At 41.9% G+C, this 14,208-nt stretch overlaps 1 protein-coding gene across 1 annotated transcript; it reads right to left on the bottom strand.

Annotated features, from left to right (window-relative positions):
• Positions 1–3,367: 3,367 nt before the first annotated feature.
• LOC310783753 (solute carrier family 2, facilitated glucose transporter member 1-like) lies at positions 3,368–9,359 on the bottom strand (the record flags this gene model as incomplete). Its single annotated transcript, XM_083644661.1, has 6 exons — positions 3,368–3,930; positions 4,302–4,499; positions 5,195–5,296; positions 5,652–5,756; positions 8,662–8,800; positions 9,118–9,359. The coding sequence occupies 6 exons, from the start codon at positions 9,357–9,359 to the stop codon at positions 3,700–3,702; spliced, it is 1,017 nt and encodes a 338-aa protein (XP_083500787.1). The 3' UTR covers positions 3,368–3,699.
• Positions 9,360–14,208: the final 4,849 nt, after the last annotated feature.

Below are 14,208 nucleotides of genomic sequence, written 5' to 3' on the forward strand. Positions count from 1 at the left end.
ATGACTGATGTCCACCTCTACAAAAATACAACCATCTATTACTCTCCAGGCCTACGCTTGCCTACACAACATAGCCCATTCTTTGATTATTTTAAACAGTGCAATAATTCTTTACATAGGCTTATCAAATAAAAATAGACATACTGTACAAGAGAATAGATAACTACTATTAAGAATAGCTGAGTGGTTGCCAAAGTGGGGTTGGGACCCCGACTTTGGGGGGGGGGGGGGGGGGGGGGGGGGGGTCGCGGGACACTGATGGGTGGGTCGCAAGGACAGAATGTGTGAAGTACATGTCAATACATAATGTCAAAACTATTAAAAATAGCACATTTTAACCATAATTGTGAGGTTTTTGTTTGTTTTGTTGACTCTATTTGGTGCATGTGCGCACAAACGTTTGTATCCTTCAACAGCACCTCTGAGGATAGTGGGGGTCGCGAGCCTCTGGCACCGTTATTTGGGGGGTCGGGGACTGAAAAGTTTGGGAACCCTTGGAATAGATCACTACTACGCCCATAGGCTGCGCTATTAAAAGCCAAAATGATCACTGAAAAAAATCCTGATTTGCACTGTAGTGAGTAGTTGCTATATGGGGGTCTATGAGCCTAGCCTTTGAATTCGAGTCTGTAAGGGAGTTAAGGGTTCAGGTATGTAAGTGATGTGTGAGTAGGTCCTGGGTGTCTAGCTTAGGGTAGAGCTAGGGTCAAAGGTTAGGTTTAGGCAAGTCCTACAGTAGCAGTGGATTGGATTGGATTTATTTGATCATTATAAAAAGATAACATATACATCTGCCCAGCAGGAATACATACAGAATCATCGAGGTTAAAAAGACAATAAAGCCAAAAGGCTTACTTCCATTGTGCACCTCTGGGGATAGGGAGTGGGGTGGGGAGAAGGGAGTGGATGGGGTAAGATTGATTTAAGATTTTGTGTGTGGATTATTTGATTTATTATACTATCAATACAACTCATCTTTCATGACAACAAAACATATTGGCACTTTTATTTGACAAAGTTATTACACATCCCTCTTAAAGCATAGATTCATATTTTTGCCCTTTGTCTGCAGTAAACGACCCTTCTTTAACACATCATGCTCACTCAGGAAAGCATTGGCTCAGTATTGAGTAACTGTAAGTAAGTAGGCTACATGCACAGACCTTTACTGTTCAATGCATGAGCTGTCTCTGCAAAACAGGCCTGTAAACACTATAGATAAACTTCTGAAAAATATGATATAATACATCTATATCTCTTATGATTGTTACCCGTACAGTGTTTGTTTAGTAGGAAAAGAGAAGCAACTACAAAAGTACATTCTTCAAACAAAACCAAATCAGTGCACGGATGTTAGTGTGCAGGGTCAAATTCCATCCTTAACTCAAAGAATACATGATATCAATAATAGATTGGATTTATATATATAGCGCTTTTCTAAACACTCAAAGAAGCTTAATAAACACACCCCATAATAATCTCCTTTAGGTGCAGAAATATCAGTTGATTATATTAATACTTAATATGATAAACAGATTAAACCCTTTTCTGAAAATCTTACACTCCAGTGCCATTCAATATTGCACATGATTACCTGAATTAAAATAATAAATAATTCACAGGGATACTCATACCCAGGAATGTATTTAATTTTGTCACCCGCATATCTATATATATATATATATATATAAAGATGACTGACCACAGGAATCACACTGTTTGGATTCCATCAGTAGAGCCATGGTGAAGTCAGTGTTTCAGAACCAGTGTTGGGAGTAACTAGTTACTAAGTAACTAGTTACTGTAACTTAACTACTTTTTTCAGTAACTAGTAATCTAATTACTTTTTCAAATTCAGTAACTCAGTTACAGTTACTAAAATAGTAACTGGGCTAGTTACTAGTTACTTTAGGACATGAAAATAATGGACAACTTCAGAGGATTACCCAGTTTCTGATCCTCAGACCTAGTCCGGGGAGAGAGCTGCAGCCAGAGCCCCAGAGGCTAATGACCTTGATAGGCTATAAGCCTCCCCAATAAGCGAATGTTCAACGCCACACTGTGGCACAGCAACACTAACATAATGTGTGCATTAATAACAATCGAAGCAGACTTTTAAAAGTAACGCAAAAGTTACTTTCCCTAGTAACTAATTACTTTGAAGTAACTGGTAACTTTAAAGTAATTAAATTACCTTTTGAGAGAAGTAACTAGTAACTGTAACTAATTACCAATTTTCAGTAACTTTCCCAACACGGTTAAGAACCAGTATGTGAAAAACTGAGCTGAATTTAAAGAGTGACGATCGATCATCAATACCAGCTGAACAAATGCACTCGTGTTTCTCAGTAAAGTGACTAGATTATGAGGAGGCCATTCGGGACTTAATGACAAATGTGTCATTGGAATTTCTCACAACAGAAAATTAATGACAACCTAAGACAAGTTTACAAATTTGTGTCCTGTCATTAAGTGGACTACCTTATGAAACAAATAACTTAATAAATTGGTCACTACAAAATGATATATATCACCTTGATAGATGGTGATAATACGTTTAAAATTTCCTGAAATGTATTCATACATTTATGAATAGATTCATGTTGACAGTTCATATTATTGTTTCTTATTAGATGAATGTAAGATGGCATTTGTACAAGCCAAGTCAGGTAATAAAACATTTCATAAAGCAACAGAAAATACACTTAAAATAAATTATGTTTCTTAATCATTTAAAAGAACTGACACTGGAAATGTGGAATGTATATCTAAGCAAAAGACATTTTAGACTCTTACATAAACTTATTACAGCTGATTGATATAATTTATTTGAGGCAGATCTGAGGTAGTCTAGCTCAACTTCAAATTGAACACAGGCTAATTTTTGGTGAACCAAATCGTGATGAATAGCTCTCTATAAACAGTCTTGTGTCTACCTGAGACCAGGTGTGGCTCAAACAAAAACCTGGTGGACACTGGCCTTCGAGGACTGGAACTGACGATCACGGCACAAGGCATCAATGTTTCCAAAGGCCTATGATTGGTGTGGAAATCAGACTTCTTGGACTTCAAACTCCGCCCATAGGAAACAGTGACATCCTCAGTGCATACAATACACCTATTTTTACAATCCGTCAATAATATTTAAATGTAAAATGCCACTGTATCCATATGACAGAGCAAGGACACATTGCTGTACGCGGGTGTATGTGTGTTAAAGCCCCAATATGTAACTTTATGCTGCGCAGCACCAACAGCTGCCTCTGCTACCACAAGTGGTAATTACAGATGCTAATAATTACTACACTTCCACGTTTCTACGTTCAGATATCAGCCTTATTTGACTGTTTCTGCTTGTACTCTCTACCTTGTTCCCCTTTCTGCAGTTTTTAAACTGATTCGCTGCAAAGAAAGTAGCTCCAAATATCCCCAAATGTTGTTTCAATAAAACAAGTCACGCTAAAATCACGCTTTCACTTCCTATACGTTCTTCACAATAAAGCCTCCCGTTAGTTTGCTAGTGGAAAGCTTTTATTGTGATGGAGCCGCAGCAGGAAATGGACTTACATGCCGGCAACTTTCATGCTCTGGGACGGAGCCTCAAAGTTACATGGCGCAGTAACAGGCGTTCAGGGTGCAGAGTGGGAATGATAGAGGCGCCATTGTCCCTATTAGAAGTCAGTGTAGCATCAACATGATTTAAAAGCTGGTAAAACAAAAGTGACATAGTGGAGCTTTAAAGTGAGGAGTCGGCTCTTGTGAGGGTGTTGAACTCCTCAGGGGCAGAGTACTTGTCACAGAGGACTGACCGGCCGCCTGACGGAAGCCCGCTGAGATGTCGTCGAAGGTGCGGCCCCTGGTCTCTGGCACCTTGAAGTAGGTGAAGACGAAGAAGCCCAGCAGCAGGACGGTGAACAAGATGAACAGTTTCTACAGGCAAGGTCACAGGCAAAGGACAACCACTGTTACACTTTTGGGTAGGGCTGGGCAATATATCAATATGATATCAATATTGTGATATGAGACTCGATATTGTCTTAGATTTGGGATATTATCATATATGGTGATATGGCATAAATGTTGTCTTTTCCTCATTTTAAAAGCTGCATTACAGCAAAGTGTTGTAACCATTGTTCTAGCTGTTCTATTATTGGCCGTTACCCACTTAGTCATTATAATATCATTATATCCACAAAACAAGTTAGAGTACATGAGAATTAGAGTTGCAGTCCACCTGGTTATGATCAAATATATAAAAAAGATATACATATATTTCAGACTTGACCCTTGCGCCTCCTTACCTCAACGTACTGGAAGCCCATGCCCACTGTGAAGTTGGCAGAGCAGTTGGAGAAGCCAGCGAGTGCGATGGCTGCCGGCCGCGGGCCCTGGCTGAAGAGCTCGGCTACGATGAACCAGGGGATGGGGCCGATTTCAAAGAAGGCTATGAAGCAGAAGATGGCTACGATGCTGACGTAGGACATCCAACTGAACTGGTCCTGAGGAGGGCAGAAACAACAGTGATGCCTTCAGCCACTTGATATGAAGGGCTTGATTCAAATCAAAGTAGTTTGTATTTATCCATTTATTTGCGATAAATACTCGATGCTCAAAAAGGATATCGATAATTACATCCTTTAAAGCAGAGGTGTCCAAACTTTTTTTTGAATGGGGGACAGATTAGATCATGTGAAAATGCCGGGGGGCCAGGTGCTTCTCACATCATATGGGTTATAAATAAAATAAAATAAAAAATCACATACAAATGTACTCTTTAAAGATTGTGTTTACCATCTGAAAACATTAGTTCTGCATGTGCTGTTCCTACTTGGTGCTTGTTGTACAAACTGTATGATAGTGCTGTCATTGTTAGGTGAAGGGAGAAAATGCAAATTGAACTTGCTTGATTAACCAATACTGTGTGGAGGAGGAGCCACATAGAGTATATTTTGAGAGACAAGCCGAGGGCCACTTAAAATCTGTCCGTGGGCCGCAATTGGCCCCTGGGCCGGACTTTGGACATGCCTGATCTAAAGTGTTTGTAATTTGGAAAGTATATATACTAGCCCTCTAAGGGGAAATTCATGCTATATCATCTATTAGAGATTCACACGGCAGCAGCACAGTGTGACTTAATTTGATGCATATTTTGGCACATAATGCTGTCGTCTTACCTCCACTGTCACACACTTACCAACAATGCCAAGGCAACGGTCATGAGGACTGCTGACCCAGCCATTCCTAATAGACCAATGAGCTGGAGGGACCTCCTGCCTGCACGCTCCACCACAAACAACTGGACACACAGAGAGGGAGAAATTAGCATTTTAAAATGGAGAAGTGAAATGTTTAACGTATTTTATACCTCAAATGTCAACATCTTTTTTTGCCATGTTTTTAGCCGGGGGGGTTCCTATCTGGAGGAAACCCCAGGGGAGCACGGGGAGAACATGCAAACTCCACACAGAAAGACCCTTTTGACGAGCCCACCTGGGCAGTAGGCACTGAGGACATGGGGATGGGGACACATCCTCAGTGCCTACAGCATCCCAGGCGGGAATCGAACCCAGGACCTTCTTGCTGTGAGGCGACATCGCTACCACTGCGCCACCGTGCCCCTTAAATGTCAACATCTTCCTTCTTCGACTTACAGAAACCACAGTGAAGGCGATGTTGACCACGCCGAGCCCGATGGCGGCATAGACAGGCTGAGACACTCCTGCTCGCTCAAAGATCCCAGTGGAGTAGTAGATGACCTACAGCCGACCACAGAGACAACTCGTTTAGTTTCAGAACAAAACTGAAAGACTCAAACACGTTCTTGTGATTGTGTACATTGTCTGGCTCTCATTCATCTGGCATTGAAGATGTAACAGTTTCCAACCCTAGAGAGGCCATTTACACCTGGCATTAACATGCGTTTTCTGTCATCAGATTGCAATCTGATGGCAACACGAAGGCAGCTGGTTGCCTGCGGCTCACTGAGCTCCGCTCCTCTCGTCAAAAGGCTCTTCCCGAGGGGAGCGCCACACAACACACTGAATCCCACTCGATTTGGAGGCGGAACACGCCAGGATTGGCCAAAGCCCAATCCAGTCCCCAGAGTTGTCAAATAAAATCATCGACATGATACTATGACCCGCCTCTCAACCTGTCATCTTAGACAAACTATGTTTTCAGTCTGAAACGGACTCATTATGCACGTGATGAACAGGTTCAGTTCGACTTTAATATTTGATGATATATTTACCAGCCGTGACAGTGTGTGTCTGGTATTGTTTTCACCTTGTGAATCTGTGTGTGTGTATCTGTGTGTGTGTGTGTGTGTGTGTGTGTGTGTGTGTGTGTGTGTGTGTGTGTGTGTGTGATCGATCAGGGTAAAATGTGGTCCTGGAGATACCTGTAGTGGGAATGAACAGAAGCGGTTTTGAGTATTGTGCCAGGTGTTTATATGTCTCTCTCTCTGTCCATTTGTCTGTGGAGTGTGGACAGATTTGTTTTTAGCATGATAGCATCAAAACCGTGCAAGATGCAGTCACAAAACTAAGTCACGGCTGGTGTGATCCCATCGCAAGCTTCGCTAAGACTGGGAGCAGGGAAAAAAGTAAAAAACAAACACAGGATTTCAACATGGTCATAATCATAATGCCATAACACAGGTGTGTCGAACTCAATTTCATCCTGGGCCACATCAGCATTATGGTTGTCCTCAAAGGGCCGGTCGTAAATATAACGCGATATAATTGTATCTAGCCTACATATTTCATATTGCCTCTGATTCGATTATTATTGTTCATTAGTAATAACTGAATTAATTAATAACTTAAATTAATAACTTAACTCGCTTTAAAAGCAGAATTATAGGGAAAACAATGGCAAATGACAACTAGTAGCCTAAAATTTTATTTAATTTAATTTAACAATCGCTATTTTTAGCTGTATTGTGGAGAATTGTATTGTGCAAATTTCTGTGCAAAGCTCTCGCGGGCCACATAAAATGAGGTGCCGGGCCGGATTTGGCCCCCGGGCCTTGAGTTTGACACGTGCCATAACACAAGAACCAGAGTGGCCAGCTGCTCAGGTATAACAGCAAAGGGTGAATTTCTTAACACAGGTGCAAAACAGTTCTTGGTTGGTTGGTTCTCCTTCTGTTTGTGGGCTCACAATTACCTGTCCAATGTTCCCACACTTTTTCAGCTTGGGAGCTACTTTTAAAATGACCAAGTCAAAGTGATCTACCAAACATATTTATTTATATATATACACTGAGTATACAGTGAAAAACAGTGGAAACAGTGGAAAAACAGTGGAAACAGTGGAAAAACAGTAAAAAAAAAAAAAAAAAAAAATCCCCCTCAATGCCATGCGATCGACCACACTACATTCGTATTGGGCACCCCTGATGTGGTGTGTCCAAGTTGGTGGTCCTGTAGCACCTGGACTGGGTAGTGATTTCCTTCAATGACCTGCCCATGGATGAGGCTGGAGACCTAGCCTTGGTGCTGCATGGATTTGATCTGAACTCTTCTGGCCCTGTGACACTAAACCAGGCAGCTTCTCTCTGAGGCCATTTACACCTGGCGCTAACATGCATTTTCTGTGATCAGATTGCAATCAGATTGTATTTTATCACTTCAGCCTGATTCCATTTACACCTGGCGTTAACATGCATTTTCTGCAATCTGATTACAATCAGATTGCAGAAATGGTTGTCCTCTCAATTCGCATAAAGTTGCTGTATCCAGATTGAGAGGACACATTGCATGTGTTCAATGTGTACACAATGCATCCCTGACCACCTCCGGAGGTGGTTTGGCCGATCAGATTGCAATCCTTCTTCAATGCGTTTTGGGTGCGTTTACACCTGGCATTTCAAGTGATAAAACACAATCTGATTGCAATCTAATCACAGAAAACGCATGTTAGCGCCAGGTGTAAATGGCCTCTCTCTCTCCTCTCAGTCCAGTACTTTACAGTAGGGATGCACAATATTATATCCGATATGCTATTGCCAATATTTTCCAATGCTTTTCAAAGTGTACACATTCACTGGGCAAAGTAAGAAAACTACTTCAACTTAAGTTATGTAAAACATAATATATTTTTAATGTAAAAAAAAAGAAAAAAAGATTAAAGATTAAAAAACTAAGATTCAAGCATTGAGTCAAGCATCAAGCATTTGGGCATAATGAAAGAGTCATTTTATCAGCCTGTCATATCGGCAGAAACGTTCGTTTTGGGCCGATGCCGTCCGATATGTCATTTTAAAGCCTTTATTATCGGCCGATGTTAGTGTGAGAAAATGTAAGTGATACAGATCACTGACCTAGTTGGTGGTCATCATGTCATGCAAATATCTGATTGAACATGGACAAATGTTCAAATCCACCCAAGAATGTAAAGTCTGCCAAAAGCCCTCACAGCTTATGTGAATATTATTATTAACAATAATAATAATAATAATAATAATAATAATAATAATACATTTTAATTGTAATCTTTTCACAATTCTAAGCCACTTTACATAAACTGCACTACTACTGCACTACTAAATGCAAAATAAGAGTGAAGAAACAACTAAATAACTGATGAAGTGAATTGCAGATTAAAAGTAATGCTGCACAATTTATTTTTTATTTTTTATTGTTTTGTGAAGCTCACCTCACGGTACTTCACAGGCCGAGCCGTCTCTGCCAGGGCTTCTGGGATACACGCCTCCTCCTCCTCCTCCTCCTCCTCCTCGCACTCTTTCACCAGGGTGCGTTTTAATGCTGATACCCACAGCCAGGCCGCCCGCTGCCTTCAGAGATACAACAGGACACACATTATATCAGCTGTGAGTTCATTTCACCCCCTGGCTGATATGGCCGGGTGGGACGGCGTGGTGGACTCACCAGGTTGTCCAGTAGTCCCAGGCAGGACGGCGTGGTGGACTCACCAGGTTGTCCAGTAGTCCCAGGCAGGACGGCGTGGTGGACTCACCACCAGGTTGTCCAGTAGTCCCGGGTAGGTCTGCTTGGTGGACTCACCAGGTTGTCCAGTAGTCCCCGGTAGGTCTGCTTGGTGGACTCACCAGGTTGTCCAGTAGTCCCGGGCAGGACGGCGTGGTGGACTCACCAGGTTGTCCAGTCGTCCCGGGCAGGACGGCGTGGTGGACTCACCAGGTTGTCCAGTAGTCCCGGGTAGGTCTGCTTGGTGGACTCACCAGGTTGTCCAGTAGTCCCGGGTAGGTCTGCTTGGTGGAGGAGCACCGGGCCAGCCACATGCTGAGCTCCCCGCTCTCGTGCACACTGCACAGTGTATCCGTTGATGTGGACTCTGTACCGCTTCACCCCCAGAAAAGACCTGTTCAGTGGCATGACTGTTGGCTCACGCAACACTAACCAGGACAATATTGTGAGTGTACTTTATGTTCATAATCGGTACTAAGATACGTACTTGTGGCAGCTCTTTCCATCCACATCAAAGGAGGGTCACAGAACCTTGGCATTACTTCATATTTCTGCAAGCAGAGATTGTTGAAAGATGTCGATTGTAGTTGAGGTTATGCTTCACTTTGTTACAACTATCTTGCACGGTGACGATCAGGGTTGAACACTGGATAGAATTGAGAATGCAATGCAACGCAAATCCAATGACATTTCTGGAGTTGGAATTGGAATGTCACTCAAATGTAAGGAAACAAAATTGGGATTGAACTCGAATACGCTGTCATTCCAAATTCTATGAAATTACATTTCATAAGAGAGGTTGTCTTGACCATAAATCAAACATTATGAATCAAATAAAAGACAATCAAAGATCAAACACATTCAATCATAATGTATGTATTATGGAGCTTGCGGAGTTACGCCATGTTTGTTGAATACCCTATGCTGAGAATAGCCTGAGGGAGCCCCATATTTGTTGAATACCCGCCTATGCTGAGAGCAATGCATGACGCCAACTCTGCAAGCTCTATTACGTTATTATGATATGATTACGTTATATGCATAAAATACCAGCTGAACAGTACCTTTAAAGTCGAGCTGAACCCAAGAATTACTTTTCTTTTAGTTCAAATACCTGGGTATGCAGTGCACCTATTTAATAATGTATGCAAAACAAATCACAACAATCTAATTTCTTTAGTTTTTCACACTTTTTCACATCAAAAGTTCGTTTTTCAAGATTTCATTGATAACAGTAATTTACAGTTTGCTGACATCACCCAGGCCAGTACTATCAAATTTCTACCCCATTTCAACCAATCATATCACAAAATGCAGCTGTCAATCAAATCTTCATTTCAGGATAATTTTCTCTTCCAAATGAAGTAGAAAATGGCACCTAGTGCCTGTCATCTGGCAGAATTCCTATCCCATAAACTAACTACTAACTTGGCCAATTGTTAGAAACATGAACAAAAAACAAAAACTATAATCTCTAAGAATGCAAAGAAATATAACTGGCTCGTTAAAACGCGCATTCCAGGGATATCGTATCGTTACAGCAGCGATAATGGCGCGCGCATCCGAGAGCTTGGTTGTCAGGGGTCGCACTTCGGAGATTCCAGGCCGACGTGCTGCACTCTCCGCTCGGCAACACGAAGGCAGCTGGCTGCCTGCGGCTCACTGAGCTCCGCTCCTCTCGTCAAAAGGCTCTTCCCGAGGGGAGCGCCACACAACACACTGAATCCCACTCGATTTGGAGGCGGAACACGCCAGGATTGGCCAAAGCCCAATCCAGTCCCCAGAATTGTCAAATAAAATCAGCGACATGATACTATGACCCGCCTCTCAACCTGTCATCTTAGACAAACTATGTTTTCAGTCTGAAACGGACTCATTATGTACGTGACCAACAGGTTCAGTTCCACTTTAACATTTGATGATATATTTACCAGCCGTGACAGTGTGTGTCTGGTATTGTTTTCACCTTGTGAATCTGTGTGTGTGTGTGTGTGTGTGTGTGTGTGTGTGTGTGTGTGAGTGATCGATCAGGGTAAAATGTGGTCCTGGAGATACCTGTAGTGGGAATGAACAGAAGCGGTTTTGAGTATTGTGCCAGGTGTTTATATGTCTCTCTCTCTGTCCATTTGTCTGTGGAGTGTGGACAGATTTGTTTTTAGCATGATAGCATCAAAACCGTGCAAGATGCAGTCACAAAACTAAGTCACGGCTGGTGTGATCCCATCGCAAGATGGTCTCTAGTCAGTATTGATAATCTCAGATATGTATTAAAAACACAAAAATAATACACAGAATTAAATTAAACTTCCTGATATTCCTGTTCAATTCCAATTCTGTCTCCTGTAGACCCCCCCCCCCCCCACAAGTCCAAGTCATCTGTTTAAATTGATGAGTTCATTCATGAATTGCCTCCACCCCTGCATGCTGACCTCATCTCTCCATCCTCTGAGGCAGCTCTCAGTGAGGCTTCTTGTCTCACAGTCTGCAGCACAGCATCCACAGCCTCTGAAAGATGGGCCGAACACCAAACTGCAAACTGGGGAGGAATCCAACCCACTTGTCGTCCGGCGACCTCAAAGCGACAACAGCTGGCACGACAGGAGCCTGTGGAGAGTGACGGGCAGAACAGTTAAGGACAGACGCTAATCTTGTGACACTTACTCCTGTGTCTGTTTTATCTGTCTTGCTTTATGTGGTCGTGCTACAACACTCATTGGTACAAATTATATGTTCGATTTGATTGAACTGTAAAATGTATGAATGATCGGTGCATGAACAGCATCTCCCATATAAATGAGATGATATGAGAAATTACCTTTGATTATTTGATTCATTGTAGTTTGGAAACATTAACGTTTTCTCCAAAATGGTTATGGCTTCTAAGAATGAGTTTATGACTGTATAACAACCCAATAAAGAACACTATTGATCACTACTTAAAATGTGTAGTCTTGCTGTAGTGTTGTGACCACTATACAAACAATAGTAGGCTATCTAGTAAAGCAGTAGTGTTTTGACAGCTTCTTCCACTAACAACAAGCAGCAAAACTCTGCTTGAGTACTACTGGAAACTACTGTTTTGTGACAGAACTGTCATGAGTACCACAGGAGTAGCATACTTTTTAATGCGGGTGTCAGGCCTACATCCATCCGCCTACCTGGTGAATAGAAGTGATTCATTCTGCGGAGAAGTTGCAGCATCTTCTCTGACCAGACAAGCTGCTGGTCATTTGGACTGGCTGCTGCTGCAGGCAGACAACTGCTTATCTGTGAACAAGCGAGTTACTAGTCCAGAATTGCCCAATAAGTCCAAGTCAGTGGATGAGTTGACTCGACTGATAGTTACACACTGACACAACAAGAGCAAAAGCATCCCTCAGTATTTTATCGATCTCTGTTTTGCTAACGCTAGCTAGCTTCCTGCTCCAGTAATAAAATCCTTCCGGGTTCAGCTGACGTAAGACGTCTGGTCTGATCCGATTGGTCTGACCAGACGCGACTTATTGGTCGGTTCCCGCTCTGGTTTAAATGCCCCTCTCGCCGGTCCACTACAGGCATTCTACAGGACACCTGAAGGAGACAGTCGTGCGGACGTGCAAGCATCAAGTTTCAGCTCAGACGATATTTCAACGTTTATATCTGAAAAACCAACACTTTGTCATGGAGCAGGTGAGTGAGACACATGTGTAGCTGCATTTTGGACGTTTCAACACATCTAGACTAATTCAGAATCAGAACGAAGCTGCGGGCATTCTACTGTACATCTGGAGGCAGTTCGTGCAAGCAGCAAGATATATCTCGACGGTTAGACGATATTTCGACGTTTATATCTTTAAATATCAACACTTTCTCACGGAGCAGTTGCGTGATACACATGTTTAGCTGTATTTTGGGACGTTTCAACACATCTAACGCTAGACTAATTCAATTCTGGAAGTGCTCGCCCAGTATCATCATGCAAAGTGCATGGTTTTTGATTGGAGAATATCGTCAGGTTTGTTCAAAATGCAACTTTTCCACCTACCTCTACCAACCTTTTTGCGGCATTTTGAAGTTTTTCGGTTTTTGCAGCGTTTCTAGCAGGTTTTGTGTGCGCAATTTGAAGATGTGCATTAAACAGGTGGATGGGGGTTTTCCCCCAAAATGATAGCGGCTGCCCGCAGTGTCGGCCGGCGCCACGAGGGGGCAGTACCCGATCACTTCATTCAGCTATGTCTGTGTTTCAAAAGAGATGTTGACGCGTTATTTCGAATCCATGGTCACATACGTTCCAGTGTATTAACCAAATTACAACCAAAACCAAAAACAATCGATTTTTAAGCATAATAATCAGAGCTAGCTCAAAGTTCAGATCACACAGATTATAATGAACAAGTTCACATTCATAGCTCATATTTTGAGCTTTGAGCTATAACTCACAGTCCCCAAAAATGAGCGGCTCAGTTAATTTCAAGCTCAATTCTTACCCAGAGAAAAGGTACAGCACTGAACATGTAACAAGCAATCGTTTTTCAAACATCTTTATTTTAAAATATGAAAAAATCCAGGTGCTTTAGCCCCAAGCTTCAACAAGCAGACATTTTATCTCTCTAAAATCAAATATACAATTAATTAAAAAAAATCCAGTCCACAGTTTTTTCTACATTTTCCCCAGTCCAGGCAGCTGTTCTGTAATCCCTGTTCCAGTCCAGTAACGGCACACATGATAAGAATAGCCGTCTGGCATGGAGGCCTATCAAACACAAGAGTAAAAAAATGTAATCAAATGAAGTCAAATGAAGCATGTGCAAAAGACCAGCATAAACATGTGTGCTGTAGCGTAATGCAACCTACGATATTCTAAATTACATTTAAAATGTATTTACTTTATCTTGTGTACATATCAATATTGACATCATACTATTTAGCCTATAATATACCATTAGCCTTTTCCACTTCCCACCCAATTGACCCATTTTGTGTCTAAGATGCAAGCAAAACTCACGAGGTCCCTGCATGGCACTGGACCACCTGTGTTACACAAACTGAATGGGTGAATTGGGTGGGAAGTGAAAATGGCTAATTTATATATTCAAAGCAGACATTCAAAATGACTGTCAAGTGGACTTGCCTTTCATCTAAAAAAATCTTTTGTTCTTTGCTTGTTTCTCTTTTGAAAGATGGAGCAATGCAACAATGATGACATCCAGTGCTCCCTGGAGGAAAACATTGAGGTGGAGACTCTACAGAAATCTTCTGTCAGCGTACCTCAAACGCC

The sequence above is a fragment of the Poromitra crassiceps genome (genome assembly GCF_964638095.1).
Source record: "Poromitra crassiceps genome assembly, chromosome: 10".
NCBI lineage: Eukaryota > Metazoa > Chordata > Actinopteri > Beryciformes > Melamphaidae > Poromitra > Poromitra crassiceps.